A 12624-nucleotide genomic window follows, 5' to 3' on the forward strand; every position below is an offset into this window, starting at 1 on the left:
GTTGCCAGGTACTTTGCGATCTTTTCCGGGGAAAGGGTGACACGCAGCTCCGGGATGTCCCATAAGAGACCCGTGAAGGTGGGTGTTGGACTAAATGGTTTGTCCTTTGAGGTCTCCCATATGATGCCCAGAGGAGTGGACTCGTGGTCAATGTCTGCCATGCAGCATGTGAATTGCATGTCTTCAGCTGAGCGAGGCGAGGAGGCCGAGAAATCTCTGATCGGGAAGGTGCAATCTTTGTCGAATTCTTCTGTTGAGTCATCGGGTAGTGATTGGCCCTTGTACCATTTTCGTCTGCCTTCGATGATAGCTCCGCCATTGGACGCAATTTGGCTGGCCCAGAGGGCTCGTTTCTGGTTGTATTCTTCCAGGAATTCTCATCTGATTCGGAAAAAGATGTGGTCATCCACCCATTTGGACAGAGGACCAAGGCCTGTAGCTCGCAGGATGTCGGCACCTGCATCAGCGACATTTCCGTAAGTGCCAGCTGATGGTCTGAATCCAAAGCAAAAGGCAGGTCCACTGCGAAGGAGTCTTCGCCTGGAAGGCAGATCGTGAGGCCTGACCACTGTGAGTGGTGTGTGGGGACAGTCCTATAAGCTTCAGCGACATCACAAATGGCTGCCTGGGAGCCTGGAGGTAGAGCTCGGATGTAACAGCAAATGGTTGCAAAGGTGCCATATGTGCAGGGGAATAAATCAGAGTCGACTCTTGAGTTGATTGATCTGACTGTGGGGGTGGGGGATGCTGGGTGTGATAGATTCTGAATGATCCGGAACTTTCCCGGCTTACCCAGCTTGGGGATGATGGATAAGGGAGTGGTTTGGAACGGCCCAATGATCCCTTCAAGAGTTTCTGCTGAGAATGGTCCAATGAAGCGGCCCTTGGAGAATTCGTTATTAATGATGCTTTTAAAAGCTTCGGCATGTACCATGACGGATTGATTATTGGCGGGTGTGTATGTACGTGTGATAGCGGGGATGCCCCCAGAAAAACTAGGCACAGTGGGATATGCGGGTATTTACATGTGAGGTTGAATTCTTCCAGCGCCAGGTGCCAGGCTTTAGGGTGGTATGGGGTAAGGGCTCTAAGTTTTCTCTCCTCGAGGGCAAGACTGGGCTCCATGGTCTTTGTCACCGCATCCAGAGCAAATGTGTGTGGAGTCGTGGTTGTCTGCGAGGCAACTTCTGGGTCTCTGCCATCTGTAACAGAGTGGGAGACCATTTCCACTGATGATCCGTCCGTCTTGGGCTCAGCGTGAATGGGCAGGGGTGGTTTTGTCCCACAAGTTGCGCGAGTCGCAGTGTTGGATGTCGTGCGAGAAACAGCCAAGGCAAATGGCACAGGCGGAACAGCCACGGGAACCTGCGCCACGGGAAAAACCCTTGTTGCGTTGTTTGCCTTTGTCAGGCAATGGGGATCTGTCGGCTCTCTTTGGGTTTCTTCCACACATTGGGGAGCGGGAAACGAGATTGACAGCAACGAGGTTCAAATGAATCTCTATAACTGGCCCTTTGGTGATGACCGAGGCGTTGGGATGACGGAGGTTCAGAGCTGGGTAACTGGTGGGTGTGATGCCAGAGTAGGTGAAAATGTCCGTGTGAGAATGAAGGCGGGCATCCACATGAGAGTACATGCATGCATCCGCGTGAGAGTAAGTGCAGGCATCCGCGTGAGAAGGGATGCGGGCATCCACAAGAAATGTAAGTGGGCATCCGCACATCAAGGTGCGGGGATAGAAAGGTTCGGATTTTGGTGGTGGTGGCGAGAGGGAGAGGGGAATATATGTGCAAGGCTGGTTAGTTATTGTTGCAGTGTAGTAGCAAGGGAAAAATTACGCACAGTGTTCAAAGATCTGGAGCGCACTCGGTCCCAAATCTCTTCATTAATGGTGCGGAGGAGGGTTTCATTGATGATTCCGATGTTGAAAGCTTCATCACGTTTGAGTCGGTCATGCCACTCCTGGCGAACACATGATGCATAGTGCAGGATTACTATGTCGCCTATTTTGCTGTTGTTTCGGATGGCATGGTTCTCAAGGTGCCAGAAAAATATGGCGAGGGCGTCAAGGTTTGCTTGAGGCCATTTAGCAGTGCTTGCTTGCGTAAGAAACAAGTTCTTCACTCGAAGGAAAGTGGAGAAGGATAGCTCGTGGTCTGGGAGCACTGCTTTGGAGGCCTTGGAGGCAGAGGTCGGGCGGATGGTTAGATGATCGTCGAGTTTGGTTAGGCTGAAGGTATCATCTGCAATGGAACACGACGTCTTCATGGCTTCTTTGCAGCCATCGGGGGAGAAGTACCATAGTTCTATATATTCAAAATTGTTTAGTTTTTGGATGGCATATTGGGAGGGACGCAGCGCTATGGCATCGCCAATGGTGGACGCTACATTGAAACCATTCATCTTGGGCTTCTTCTTCTCTGATTTGAGGTGCTCGTTCTCTTCCTCGACTTGCCTTGCTAGGTGTTCTTCCTCTTCTCTAGCTGCACGCACTAATTGCATCTCTTCTTCTTCTTGTGCTTCTTCATCCCGGCATCTATTCCATTCTGCGACTCTCGCGTCGTGGCCTGCCATCCAGGTCTCAACCAGTCTGTCAATGATTTGTTGGGGTTCGGCATTGGTTGCCGCAGTGAGATCTGTGTGGATTGCATTGTAGAATTCGCCGGCGAAATCAGGGCATACTTCCGATGATGGGTCGGCCATGGAGTGAGTAAGTTGAAAGGAACTGAGTGTATTTTGTAGGGTATGACTTTGTGTAGATATTGACTCTTTAAAGAAAGAGAAGAAAAGAAAATGCTGTATCGACGAATTGCCAAGGGCGTTGGACGTCATCGCAGCAGAGAAGGAAGAGGTGTGAACGTCATGTTTACCATTTGCTCATAGACTTAGCTCTATTTCCTCCGCTTGTACCTCACTACGTAATAGAGAAACAATACTTTTTGGACCGCAAAAGGCTATCCGATCATCACCCGCATTGCAAACCTGCCTGTTCACATTCACAATGGTAATACAGCCCTAGGAGGAGGTCACATTGTCAGTTGGTTGCCGATTGTTAGAATCTTATAATGTGTGTTGCTACTAGCAATATTACTGACTATGTTGTCAGGTTGCTGAGGATCAAAAACATGCAAAAAAGAAGAGCTTCATAGACTTCAAAAATGCAGTGTGGCACAATTTGTTCTATTAACTTCTCCAGTCAATCGAACTGCATTCAAAAACTGGTTAGGTTTGAATGTGGAGATCAGATTCAATGCCATCTCTGGCCCTTAATATTGATCTTAAGTGGAGATTACGAAGAACAGTGAGTGCTATCATTGATTTACTCTACTACCAGGCTTACCTACTGGAGATATGTCATGGCATTGATTCATGGTGTGAAAGTCAAATTTCCATATCCAATCTGTCTAGTCCCTCAAGATGAGCAGTCGGTCAATCATGTCTTTGTATTGTGCACAAGTCGCAATTCCCAACAGGTTCTTTGCACCGTGAGAGGAAAACATACAGAAAAGGAAAAGGAGGAAGATCTAAAGGCCTATTTACTCCAAAATGTTGAGGTATGTGTTGCTGTGCCCTGCTGACAGACTCACTAACTTCATTGAATTAACAAAATGTATTTTGGAATATTTTTCTTGCAGATGTTCATTGTGCACTTTCTGTCAACCACCTGCATATGAATCACGAAGGATTATGGGAGGATCACCTGTGGAAGGACTTTCTATTCTGGATTTCTGATCTTGGATGGGAAGCTGCTACCAAACTCAACACAAAGTATGTAATATTGCATAAATTAAACATTATGTGAGTTCATTGTGGTGCTGACTTGCTACCTTAGCTTTGATGCTCTTCCACAATGGCCGAACTTGGCTCACTTTAAGGTTGTCATGTCAGTTGATTTCAATGATGGCTCACATCATGAGGACATATCAAAGGTATGCTGTGCACCAACTTCAAATTCAAACATTATTTTCCAGTACTGACAAACTTTAAATTAAAGCTGGTTCTCTTTACAGCGCAAAATATCCTCCTTGAATCGCAGTCTAAGCTTGGATACTTGCTTCTACATTGCATACACTACTATATTGAGCTTGATATGCACACTTTGTTTGAAGTTCACACTGAGGAGACTATTACAGCTGGAAGGGCAACCCTGAATAAGTTCTCAGAATTGATGGAGGTAAGTTGTTCAGATGCCATTAGTCTTTGAGCATCTGACTCATCTGGTGGGCTTTCTTTAGGAATATATCACCAAGTCACAGCCTGAAACGAACAAAAATTGGAGCTTTCCCAAGAAACATATGATCACGCACATTTTCAATGATATCTTAGCTAAAGGTGCAGCATGTAACTACAACACCAAGCCAAATGAGAAGATGCACGGCAGTTTACGGAAAATTTACCTCTAACAGACAAACTTCAAGGACGTTGCTCCTCAAATTCGTCATAATGCAGTGCACAAGTCTAACATCTCACTGACAAGTTACAGATCCTGCGCTATGACTATTGGCTTCTGATGTCAGCATCTATGCACACTGAGCTTGATGAGCTTGACAACTACAGTCGAAAGGCTTCCAATGACCCAGAGACAAATGAACCTCTAGATATTGAACCAGTAGTGCATCCTGTCGTCCACATGCACTTAGGTTTGAAACAAGGCAAACATTCTTTTCCAAACATCATGTGCACACACGGAACCAACAGAGCCTTTACCGACTTTCAGACCAAGTTAAATGGCTTCCTGAACGTGTTCCTACCACAGAATGGCATTCCCTTGCCAGATGGTCCAGGAAGGGCTCTTCATCTACGAGCTGAGGATGAGGTATACTATCTTCCTCAGTGTTGCAATTGATTATCCTCAATGATATTTCTGGCAGATTATAGAGTTCCAATTCCTGCAGATGAATTATGAATCTATGGTTGATTGGCACCTGCACCAAGATTTACTTTGGTGCAGCCCAAAATTCTATGGATCACTGAGGTTCGATTGTGTCATTGTGAAAACTACAGACAAACCATTTTTCGCTCACCTCATGTACTTGTTCAGCTGCTCAATTGGTGATACTGATTTTTCTCTGGCCCTTATCCATCCTTACAATGTCGGTATTGGTGTTCATCAAAGGAGGGATGTTGATTTGGGATTGTGGTGTGTATGCGCCAAACCTTGCTTATCGTCTGAAATCATTTCTGTCCAGTCGATTATTCGAGGGGCTGCACTTGCCAGAAATCCAGAAATGGATGGAGATCATTTGGTTATACATACTATAGATACAGACATGTTCCTTCGAGTCAAGTCTCTTCAATTATGATTATAGACATACTTTATGCCAAGATTTGCGCAATACTGATCATTAGCCTTCTTGATCTTGTTCTCTTGCTAGACGCAGATGGTAGCAGCACACATGTTTTGGGATACCTGGTGAAGATGGTGCCAGTACAATATGGGCAGCACAATCCTTCATACCTGGGGGCATTGGGGGAGATGTCGTCAGTAATTGTGAGGGGGGAGGTATCCATTATTTGGAAAGTGATCTCATGGGTGGTCAGAGATATGGTGATGATTGATGGTGGTGATACCGGCGCAGGTTCGTGTTTTGGGATACCTTGTGATGGTGGTGGTGGTACAATACCAGCAGTACAATCTTCCATACCTGGAGGTATTGTGGGTGATGTTGTCAGTAATAGTTGCAAGGGGTGAGGTGTTCATTACCTGGAAAGTGAGCTTGTGAGTGTGGCAGAGGATGGTGATGGACCAGCGGACAGAGATCATTGTTCATTGAGACTGGGTGAGAATGAATGTATAAGTGGTGACAGAAAAAAAATGGAACAATGACCAGGATGCACCTAATGAGTTGTGTGAACATGAACATATTATACTTTGATGATGGTGGTATTGATTCAGACACAGGCTTAGGGGGAGGAGGTCTGAATCCAAATTTAGCAAACTATCAATGATGTCACACACCACCATTCTCTTGCTCACATCATTACTATTCATTTGAACAGTTACGCACTTCTGCGCTGATATGACCCATGAGGAAGACCAGTTGATTCCAAACTTATACAAATACCTCCAGCCACGGGAGGCAGAGTTCCTCTTGAAGGGTCACCACATATGACCACCATCAAAGCCAACAACTCAGGTATTTTGAAACCACGTGTGCCTCACCCATCAGTAGATGTCAGCTTTTTTTTTTCTTTTTGATCCAATTTATGTCCATTGAGAGTTGTACTCTATGTAGGACAATACTATCTAGTCACAAAGCCCCGTGCTCCATACCTTGTCTCCAAATTCCAAAATGCATTGGTGTAGGGTATACCCCCACTAATCCACCATTCCCACTGGCTGTTTTAGATGGGCAATTTGTCGAAGAGAAGGTGACTGTATGTATACGTAGTGTTTGTGAGAGCCTGAGTGGATAAGTAGATAATGCATGCTCGGCCGCTTGCACAGACCAAACAGGGATCAGATAAAGTGTGCAATAAGTGGGGTGATAGGTAGGACTGGGAAGCGGGAACGAGCTTCTGAACCTTGTAGCAGGGTTGACGAGTACATGGCGAGTCCTTGGGAGGTCATCCCGATCTTCTATTGATTGAAACCTCAGGGTTATGCCGGAGATCCTGTGTGAATGAACGGGTGTTTATGGTATTAAGAATATGGTGGTAGTAGGGTGGTAGTAGGGAGATTAATATGGTAGTAGAGACTGGCGTGGATGCGGGTGATGAGGTTGTCTGGAACAGGGCTGTCAATCTAATCGTGGGGAGGGCATCGAGATTTCACCTAGCATAGACTTCATCCAGCAGGTGGCATTGACATAGTGTGCTAGATGAGGAGTGGCTTCTGGATCTGCCAGGAGGTAAGACAGAGAGGTGGATTTGTGGCCAAGCGTGCATGCTAAGATATGTCATTCTCTCTGGTATTGCAGGCATTCAAATAGGAAGTAGTGAATGGACTCCTCAATTCTTGGACAGTGTAGGCAGTGGGGGGATTCAACTTTGGTAAGATGGTGCAGGTGCTTGTTCAGAGGGATATGATGGGTGTATAAGCCAATGAGGAGGCCAGTGAGGCGCTTGGAGAAGGTGGAGGTCAGTTTGAGAAATGAGCAGTTGAGGATAGCGGGGTTGATGGGCTGGAGTCGTTGATAACATGGGGAAGAGGGCCACATTCTACCCCACCTGGCATGTGTTTGTGCACAATGAGCTTGATTCAGTGCAGAGATGCTGAGAGGCAGGGTACCATTATGAAGGTACTGGGGTAGGTGTGCGCGGGGCTGGTATGATGTGGGCCTTCAGCTGCCAGTTTTGCTGCTTTGCCCACCTCCTCATTTCCATGAACTCCCTGATGTCCTGGGACCCATCTGACCGTGATGTCGAAGTCTGGATGGGTGTATTTGATCTTTCTGATCATTCCCTAAAATTTGGTTGCTAGGTATGAGCCCAGGTTCAAGTGGGAGCTCTCACCAGATAACATTGCAGCTTGGTTGTTGATTGATATGGAGAGCGGAAAGGTGATGTCGCGCTCGGTGAGAATGAGCCTCGCTGCTAGAGTGAGTCCTACCATTTCTGCTTCAAATATGGTATGCTCCTTGTCGGTTCCTAGGTCATAGTGAATGGTTTGTGGTGCCCTTGCTGCATGGAAGAGAATCGCCACTGCCCCAATTTGGCCATTGTGACCTGAGCCATCACTGTATACCTGGATGTGATCCTGCAATTCTTGATGTTCCTTAACAGTGTCTTCCTTCAATGTCGCAATGTTGAGCTTGTATGGGTGTTGGGAGGTGGAGGCTCGGTTGGCTGGGGTGAGTGCTTCAATCTCATCTGGCTTGATGCTGAAGAATTTGGTGAGACAGTATAGGGATGAGCAATGGGATGCAACATAGCATTTTGTGGCACAACAGATTGGTATGTAGAGGGTGTGGGTATCTGGGTGAGCTGCCAGATGGACTATGGCATGGTGACAAGTGTTCTGTAGTAGCAGGGCTATGGGGAGGAGATTAGCATGTGCCTCAAGGATGTCAGTAACAGTGCTCTTTATGGCACCAGTCATGGCAATGGCAGCAAGGCATTGAATGGAGGTGAGTTTCTTGGTGACTCCTAGGGAGCCCCATTGGAGCTTATCTGTACCTTCATGAAAGGCTAGGGATCTTGGGGACTGCTGTGGCCTGATACAGCTGTTGCATGAGCTGGAGTGGGATACCTTTGGACATGGTGGATAGGCAGCGGAGTTGCATGACATACGCAAGCCCCTTGGTGAGGGCATGGTCCACTTGGGCTTTCTAGTGGAGCTCTTGGTCCAGGATGACCCCTAAGAAATGGTGAGTAAAGACAGGGTGAATAATAGAGCCTTGGATGTTCATTGCGGGGCGAGGGCATTGTCTGTTCATGGAGAAATCAATTAGCACAAATTTGTTAGTTTCAAAGCGGGAGTTGTGGGCCTGTGACTAGTCAAAACCTCCACCTGGGGGGAAAGCACCCTCTATGTCCAGGAACAGGACAGAGGCTACCTTATGTGCACACCAGGCATTCTTGGTGGTATCCTCCAGGAGGTGCAGTGAGTTGGTCGTGGATCGTCCAGGATGGCCCCCAAAATGGGTGTTGGGGAGGAGATGATGATGCTCTAGGAGAAAGGTTAATTGATCAGCTATAACGGCAGTGAGGAGTTTGCATGTGGTATTGAGTAGGGCTATGGGACAATAGGCTTTCGGAATACTGTAGTTAGGTTTGCCTGGTTTCCACAACACAACCGTCATGAATCTCTTCCATGGTTCATAGTAAGTACAATAGGTGAAGACCGCATTGAATATGTGGACCAGGTACAAGGTCAGTATGTTGGCGCATTCCTTAAATACAATATTTTGGATGCCATCTGGTCCTGGTGCTTTGTAACCGCTTAGCTTGGAGATTGCACAGTGTAACGATGGTAGTGGCGCTGGGCTCGGAACCACAGTTTTTCATACTCACATCAACACCCAAAACATACGCGCACATGTCCAATGCATCTTCGCACATGTCTGATGCACCTTCACACATGTCCAAGCCACTCCACATTGGATCCGGCACATCGGACTTTCGGACATTGCATCAGCTGATCGCACTTCGTGCACACTTGTCCATCCCGTGTCCTGTCCATCTGAACTAGTCTCACTAGGTGTGTAGCTATTCCCATGCATGTTTTCTGACATTCAGACCGTGTTATTACATGTCTGCAGCACCTCGTGTCTTATTACATAGGACATCAGACCCGAAATATATTGCTACTATCTTTGCCTGTATTATTCCGGATTTCTATGTACTTACTTAAATACTCTGTAGTGACCTGTAGCAATTAGGATCCAGTAGTTAGGAGCCATTTACCGACTCTGCAGATCACCCAGAATATTCTTGTAGTTCTTAGTTGCATTGCAAAATATTACCATTCGTTCACCATCATACTCTGTCCCTCATTATAGTCGCGCATACCGCTCGCAATCCGACACTCGTTATAAAGTTTCCAACCTATTATCGTGAAGTCCAAAAGTCCAAAATCTTGGACATCGCACTTTGGCTTTGGACATCGGATAAGTACCTTCGGACATTGTTTTGCAGCATCGGACATTTTGTTATTTGCATTACTGACACATTTTACTACTAATACCAATTAGCAATCCCTTTAGGATTGAATGCACTTGCTTGCAAGTATAGCAGCATAGGTCATGCTAAGATCTACCTAAATATTGTTGACTAGGTAGTACAATTTCTGCTGAGCCCAGCGGAGATTTACTCTTTACAATGTGGTCTACTAATTTCAATGCAGTGTGTTCCTTGATGAGTTCAGATTGGGCTAAGGTGACCTGAGGGGCAATTGCAGCTGATAGCTCATTGACGAGTTTCAGATTGGTGTCCTCAGAGAGCGCTTTCACAACCTGTTCTGCAATATCACATGCGACATGTTCCTTGAGGATGTATGCAACCGCGCAGATGGCTGAGACTGCTGAGGCTGGTGTGGAGCTGTAGATCTGCATAATATGAAATAGAATGGAGATTAGGTGGTTAATAGTAACGGGTTGATCAGATTGGCAGAGCAGTTTAGAGGTTAAATATACTTTTCCGGTATCCGCATTCTTGACAGTGTTCTCCATGGCTTTGATGGATTCCTGTGTGACGTTAGATCTGTTTGTCCTGTGGGTGTTGAGTCGATAGGTCAGTGAGGAAGTGCATTGGGTGGATGTAGGCGGGGTTCCCACTCCTACACTGACACTTCTTCCTCCTCCAGGCATTGATATGTTTGTTTGAGGTTTGGGGTTGTTGTTTTGCGGGAGGCCGCTGTGGGGCAGCATTGGCGCTGATGAGCGCAGTGTTGACGTGGACTTTTCTGGGGTCCTTGCCGGGGTGCCACTTGGTGTAGGTCCAAGAAGTGTTGGGTAAACTAGTTAAGCAGCATAAGGGAGTATGTTACATCATTTTCATTTCAGTTCATGGCTAAACTACCTTAATGCAGCAACTGCGCTCTTACTGTTATCGAGCAGCCTCTTCCGCCGGCAGGGCACGCCACACTCAGTTCACCAAGACCATCACAAAGTTGATGGCAACTTCGACTGCTTGGCCACATGGACCCACTGCCATGGAACATTTCTTACAGACGCACTACAAGGAGGACTCCTCAGTCAAGGAAGAAGTGGCTGCTCAATCAAATAATTGTGAGTACATGCAAAAAAACTGCATGTCCGGCCTTTGTGCAGAAGCCAGCAAAGCAATGACAGCCCATGGCAAAGCCTACATGATGCGGATGGAAGAGGAAGCCAAAGCCAAATGTCAATATTGCGCAGACAAGGTAAAACATGAACTAGAGGAGTTACGCAACCCCTCAGACACTCTCAAACTGCAGTAAGTTTCTTTTTCATTCACTCAAGTTTCTCAGTTTGTCTAACATACAAATAGATATATTGAAGGTTTAGGCAGAGTAGCCGGGCAACTACTAGAGATAATATTTGAGACAACTGGTTGGCATGGGAGCATATACCTAGGTGGCCTGTATCCATGTGCAAATGGGGACATTCATGTTTTCAGGAAAGTATATGTTGCTACTTCATTTGCAAAATGATTCTAATACGCAGACAGTTTTCACCATGGGAAGGGGAGCACTGGGTTCACCTTCCGCAACTCACTTCCTGACCACACCAGATGGATTGTCAAACCATTCACAATGTTTCTGAAGGGTGCATTTGGTAAGTGCACGTCCTTTTTCATTATGGGTAATTATCTAGGTTTTCACAGCTTCTAGCGCTACATCTCAACCACCCGAAGGATTACATGGTGAGGAGCAGATTGACTTTTTCAGTGGAGTCGACATGCTCAATCCCACCCCTTCTTTTACTGAAGCCTGTGCTAACACCCCTTCAATTCCGGTTCAAGAACTGTCGGCTTTGGAGTCTCTGCCTATGGAAGGCAGAGGTGTATTCATACACCCCGCTGACAAAGAACTTTGTGACGTGATTCACCCATATTCACATGACCCAAACAGCTATTCCTTGCCCAATGGTTCCTTTGACTCCGGGTTCTACAGGCCTCTCAACCATTACATGATAGAAATCAGTTTACCTGAGCCTGAACCTGACATGGACTACAACCTTCCAATACTCCCTCCCTTCCCTTCTCAGGATGGCCCAGACACACCCATAACTGCATGGAACAAGGACTTCAATGCTGGTAGGATTTCCGTCTTTTATCTGCCCCATCTTCATGATGCCTTTGCATGTGTGGCTTCACTGAGTCCTTCTGTCCAAGGCAAGAAAATACCCCATGCATGTCCTGTTATTTGGGGTCAAGCTACGGCCCCTTCTATCTATGATCAGCTCTGTGACTCAGCACCACCGTCTCCTAATGCACCCCCTGCAGGCCCCTTGTTGACAGTTCCTGATGTTGCTGCTGTGCCTGGGCCTCTCACAAGTGACACATCAACATCTTCCAATGCACCAGCCCTACCTTCTACCCCACCTGCACCAACATTGATGTCTCCCAATGCACCAGTTCTACCTTCTACCCCACCTGCATTAACACCAATGTCTCCCAATGCACCAGCCCTCATGTTGGCAGTTCCACCTTCCTCCACACCTATATCTACATTGTTGTCTTGTCATGCACCTCCTGCAGCCCTTGTCTTGGCAGTTTTACCTCCTGCCTTGCCTGCATTAACATCAACATCTATACATACACCTCCTGCAGCTCTTGTCTCAGCAGTTCCACCTCCTGCCCCTCCTACAGCCCTTGTCTCAGCAGTCACCGCTGTTCCTGCTGTTTCTGTGCCTCTCATGACTCCTATGGAAGGTAGTCAGCCTCAATCTAGCACTGTGGACCAACCAATGGAGGAGATGCAACCATTTGATGAGATAGTCAATCAGTCATTCTATTGCAGCAGCCAAAATTGTCTTCCATCAACCCGTCTGATGGACGCTAACAAGATTGGCAACACTTCAAAGAGATAAGTTAAATGTTCTTAGTGTGTATTAGAAGGGCCATGACATCTTTTTCAGATCTCGCAAGTCTAACGCACGAAGAAAGCCATGTAAGCTCATTGGGGGCATTCACTTTAAGTTCTTGTTACCTTGTTGCTTGTATATGTACACTGTCTACATCTTGCACTATGTGTTACGG

General features: G+C 46.6%; 3 protein-coding genes across 3 annotated transcripts; 2 read left to right on the plus strand and 1 right to left on the minus strand.

Annotated features, from left to right (window-relative positions):
- Nucleotides 1-1803: 1803 nt before the first annotated feature.
- On the minus strand, nucleotides 1804-2703 carry EDB93DRAFT_1105899 (uncharacterized protein; the record flags this gene model as incomplete). Its single annotated transcript, XM_041447556.1, has 1 exon — nucleotides 1804-2703. One exon carries the CDS (start codon nucleotides 2701-2703, stop codon nucleotides 1804-1806), a length of 900 nt encoding a protein of 299 aa, XP_041305232.1.
- A 547-nt stretch (nucleotides 2704-3250) lies between these two features.
- Nucleotides 3251-5262, plus strand: EDB93DRAFT_1105900 (uncharacterized protein; the record flags this gene model as incomplete). Its single annotated transcript, XM_041447557.1, has 10 exons — nucleotides 3251-3301; nucleotides 3474-3554; nucleotides 3695-3768; nucleotides 3833-3929; nucleotides 3995-4174; nucleotides 4236-4341; nucleotides 4518-4816; nucleotides 4872-4975; nucleotides 5042-5140; nucleotides 5190-5262. The coding sequence occupies 10 exons, from the start codon at nucleotides 3251-3253 to the stop codon at nucleotides 5260-5262; spliced, it is 1164 nt and encodes a 387-aa protein (XP_041305233.1).
- A 5203-nt stretch (nucleotides 5263-10465) lies between these two features.
- EDB93DRAFT_1252783 (uncharacterized protein) lies at nucleotides 10466-12455 on the plus strand (the record flags this gene model as incomplete). Its single annotated transcript, XM_041453336.1, has 4 exons — nucleotides 10466-10857; nucleotides 10912-11044; nucleotides 11108-11198; nucleotides 11248-12455. 4 exons carry the CDS (start codon nucleotides 10466-10468, stop codon nucleotides 12453-12455), a joined length of 1824 nt encoding a protein of 607 aa, XP_041305234.1.
- Between the last annotated feature and the right edge of the window lie 169 nt (nucleotides 12456-12624).

This window comes from Suillus bovinus (genome assembly GCF_016758785.1).
Source record: "Suillus bovinus strain UH-Sbo-P2 chromosome Unknown EDB93scaffold_50, whole genome shotgun sequence".
Classification (NCBI taxonomy): domain Eukaryota; kingdom Fungi; phylum Basidiomycota; class Agaricomycetes; order Boletales; family Suillaceae; genus Suillus; species Suillus bovinus.